General features: G+C 39.5%; 1 protein-coding gene across 1 annotated transcript in view; it reads left to right on the top strand.

Moving 5' to 3' along the window:
- ZNF410 (zinc finger protein 410) overlaps positions 1 to 3,718 on the top strand; it is a 52,698-nt gene that overhangs the window by 22,576 nt on the left and 26,404 nt on the right. The window contains exon 6 of the mRNA XM_019640290.1: positions 100 to 281. Coding sequence (XP_019495835.1) covers positions 100 to 281 — 182 coding nt within the window. The remainder of the gene's footprint in view (positions 1 to 99; positions 282 to 3,718) is intronic.

The following is a 3,718-nucleotide window of genomic DNA, read 5'->3' as shown; positions in this document are numbered from 1 at the left end:
CATCTGCCCTGAGAATCTCAATAGAAGCCTTGACTTGTCCTCTCTAGCAAAGAGCATTTTCAGGTCTTGTTGCTCATGGGATTTTTTTTTTTTTTCCAGAAATGACCGCTCCTTCATCTGCCCTGCAGAAGGTTGTGGAAAAAGTTTCTATGTGCTGCAGAGGCTGAAGGTGCACATGAGGACCCACAATGGGGAGAAGCCCTTTATGTGTCCCGAGTCCAGCTGTGGGAAGCAGTTCACCACAGCTGGAAATCTGAAGAACCACCTGCGCATCCACACAGGTGTGTGCAACCCCAGTCTTCCCATGGGCAGTCCGTTTGGCACAGTGCTTGCTTGCCTAGCCTTAGGAAAGGCTCTGAAGTGAAAATAGAAATGAAGGTCTAGGGTGTTTGCTAGAACTCTGAAGATGGAATTTCTTTTTTTCAAATGCCTCATGGTACTCTTAGTTCATTCAGTAACATTTTATTGAGCTCTCAACAGTGTGTGAGGAACGCACAGTGTTAATTTCTGTGTCTAGGAGCCTAAAGTGTAGAGAGGGATCTAAGACCTCTGATAACAATAATGTGGTGATATATGAACATACTAAGTCTTTCCAAATATCTTTTAATGTTACACAGCTGTAACATTAAATCATACAGAGCCCATGCTAGGCACTGAATGGAGTAAGGTGGGGGAACATACAAAAGCTAAGATATAATCCCTGACTTTGAGGAGTTTGCTTTCTTTTTAGAACCTCACAACATGAGAAACAATTTCCTGGGTCAAACAACACATTAGTATTAAATAGGAGCAAAATAAAGATACCCTGACTCTTAGTCTGAGAGTCTGAGGGTGACTTTCACTTGGCCTGGCATGTGCTAAGCCTCTTGTCAGCGTTTGATCACTGAACTCAGACCACTATCTTAGGACATGTAACTATTCTTCCTTACTTTCTTGCCACTTTCTTTGCCTCTTCTTTGGTCATTCTTGCATTGCTAAAATGACAGCAGGTACAATTAAAGTGAATTTAAAAACTAGGCCACATTTGTTCCAGGTGTGATTCCCTCTAGATTGACATTACCACTGGCTATGTTTTAGGGCAGAATCTGTTCTCAGCTCTTTCTTGAGAAGAGTAAACTATGTTTGCTTCAAGAAAGCAATTTAAATAAGAGAACAAGACAAACATCTAACTGAATAGATAAGGAAGAAGTAGAGTGCACTGCGCCTTATTGTTAAAATTCAGTGACCTTTTCATCCTGTGCTGCTCGTCATCTTTGTAGCATTTGGTAACACCAAACATGTTCTTAAAATGCTTTCTTTTACATCAGAGTATGACCTGATTTTCTCTTTATCCTAACACTTACTAGCTCTCTCTTGTTAATCTCCTAATAGTTCACCAATTTCAGAATTTCAGGCTTCTTTCATTTCACTCAGTGTGCTCTCACTGCAGCCTCAGGCCTTAGTTTAATCACTTCTCCTGGATGCCTCACAGATCTGAGTCTGAGTAATTAATATAATAATAAAATTTAGCATTTATTGAGGCAATTTAATATGTACCAAGCACATATATACTATCTTATTTAATTCTCAAAGTAACTTTATGCACTAGATACTATCTTTATTAATGAAGAAACAGAAGATTAGAGAGTAAAGTAACTTGCCCAACATTATGCAGCTAGGAAATGACAGAGCTGCCAATTTTAGTGGCTTTCCATGAGGGTTACTATGTGCCAGGCATTTTGCTGAATATTTAAATTTTATTATCATTTAATCCTCAATCTTTTGAGATTATATTATGTTCATTTTATAGATAAAAAACTGATTCTTGGAGAGGTTAAATATCTTCCCCATACTGATAGTTGTAGTTGGAGGGTGTGAATCCAGGGTTAAGTGACTCATGCTCTTAACCATCATGCAGCATTGTCTTTCAAACCTCCTCTTCTCCGTGTCCTTTAGCTCAATTTCCAGATAGGGAGGCCGTATCACCTAGCCAGCTTGATGCAGAGATTCCTATACTAGATTCTGATGCATTGCTTTCTAAATCCTCTTTTTCTAAGGTTCTTTAGTTCTTCTTGTTAAACATTCAACCTTATTTATTACTAGAATTTTTAGTTTTTCTAACATTTATTCTGTCATATATATGAATATATTATTGTTCATTCATTCAACCTTTTGAGTGCCTAGTATTCTGGGGTAGGTGTAAGTATACACCTTACAACTTTTAACTTTTTAAAAAGTTACAAATCACTGGAATGTCCTAAACATTAAACTGTGTGGTACAGTCTGAAAGAACAGAATGATCTAGAGCAGTGCTGCTTCCTTCAAGGCCCAGCTCCTGTGTTGTCACCATGCCAGCCTTACTTGCTGAGTAGAATTTTACACTCTGACACCAAATGTGTGGGGTTATTCACACTAAATAATTCCCTCACACCAGCTGGATGTCCTACAATTTCACTCAGTTCTGACACTTTCTACCTGGAGAAAAAGTGTCAGATCCCACAGGTTAAGGGCTCAGGCCCAGAGCACTGCCCCCACCCCATTTCAGATGTCAATTGCAAGTAGTCGGTCCCAGGTTACCACAACTTCTCTCCAGTTTGGCTACAAATTGGAGGTTTTCATGATTCCTGCCCCTACCCCTTAGGGTTTGATTATTTGTGAGAACAGCTCACAGAACTCAGGGAAACATTTACGTTTATCAGTTTATTATATAGTAAAGGATATGATAAAAGGATACAGATGAACAGCCAGACAAAGAGAAAAATGGGGGTGGGGCCTGAAAGGGTCCTAAGCACAGGAAGTTCTGACCCCATGGCGTTGGGGGGTATGTCACCTTCCCAGCACCTCCATGTGTTTACCAACGCAGAAGCTCTCTCAACCATGTACTTTTGGGGATTTTTATGGAGGTTTCATCACGGGCGTGATTGATCACAACCCCTTCCAGTCCCTCTCCCCTCTCTGGAGAATGGGGGGTGGGGCTGAAAATCCCAAGCTTCCAATCATGGCTTGATCTTTCTGGTGACCAGTTCTCATCCGGGAGCCCACGGAAGAGTCATCTCATTTGAACAAAAGACATTGCTGTCACCTAGGAAATTCCAAGGGATCTAAGAACTCTGTGTCAGAAACCAGGATCTAAAGCTGCTCCTAACACCCTTATTTATAAGGATTTTAGGAGCTCTATGTCAAGAACCAGGGACAAGACCAATATATATATTTCTTATTACTTCGCACTTGGCATTTTGTGAACTTGCCCTGGGCAGTCTCAGTTTCAAGGCTTTGCTTATACTATTCCTTATGCCTGAAATTCCCTTCCATCCTTGTTATCTTTTGAGACCAGCTTAAATTCCGCTTCTTTAAAAATAAATTATAACAATCAAAATTCCTCACCTTTCTAAATGCTTATAGCCCTTTTTTGTACCAAGAATTTATATTAAAGTTATTTATAAATACATTTATCTTTCTCACACTAGTCTTAGAGGATAGAGACTGCATTTGATTTTTTTCACATTTTATTTAGAAATAACTATAGACTTACGGGAAGTTGCAAAAAAATAGTACGAGGAGTTCTGTGTGTGCTTCACCCAGCCTCCCCAGAAAGCAACGTCTTATGTAGCCGTAATGCAGTATCAAAACCAGAACGTTAACAGCACTGTCAGTCTACAAGCCTTACTCAGTTCTTATCACGTGTCTTTGATTTTTAAAATAACAAAGTAATATTGCAGAAAAACATTACAGAAAAACA

This window comes from Hipposideros armiger, unplaced genomic scaffold, assembly GCF_001890085.2.
Source record: "Hipposideros armiger isolate ML-2016 unplaced genomic scaffold, ASM189008v1 scaffold_49, whole genome shotgun sequence".
Lineage (NCBI taxonomy): Eukaryota > Metazoa > Chordata > Mammalia > Chiroptera > Hipposideridae > Hipposideros > Hipposideros armiger.
The sequence above is the reverse complement of the archived record's forward strand: the minus strand, read 5'-3'. Positions and strand labels throughout refer to the sequence as shown.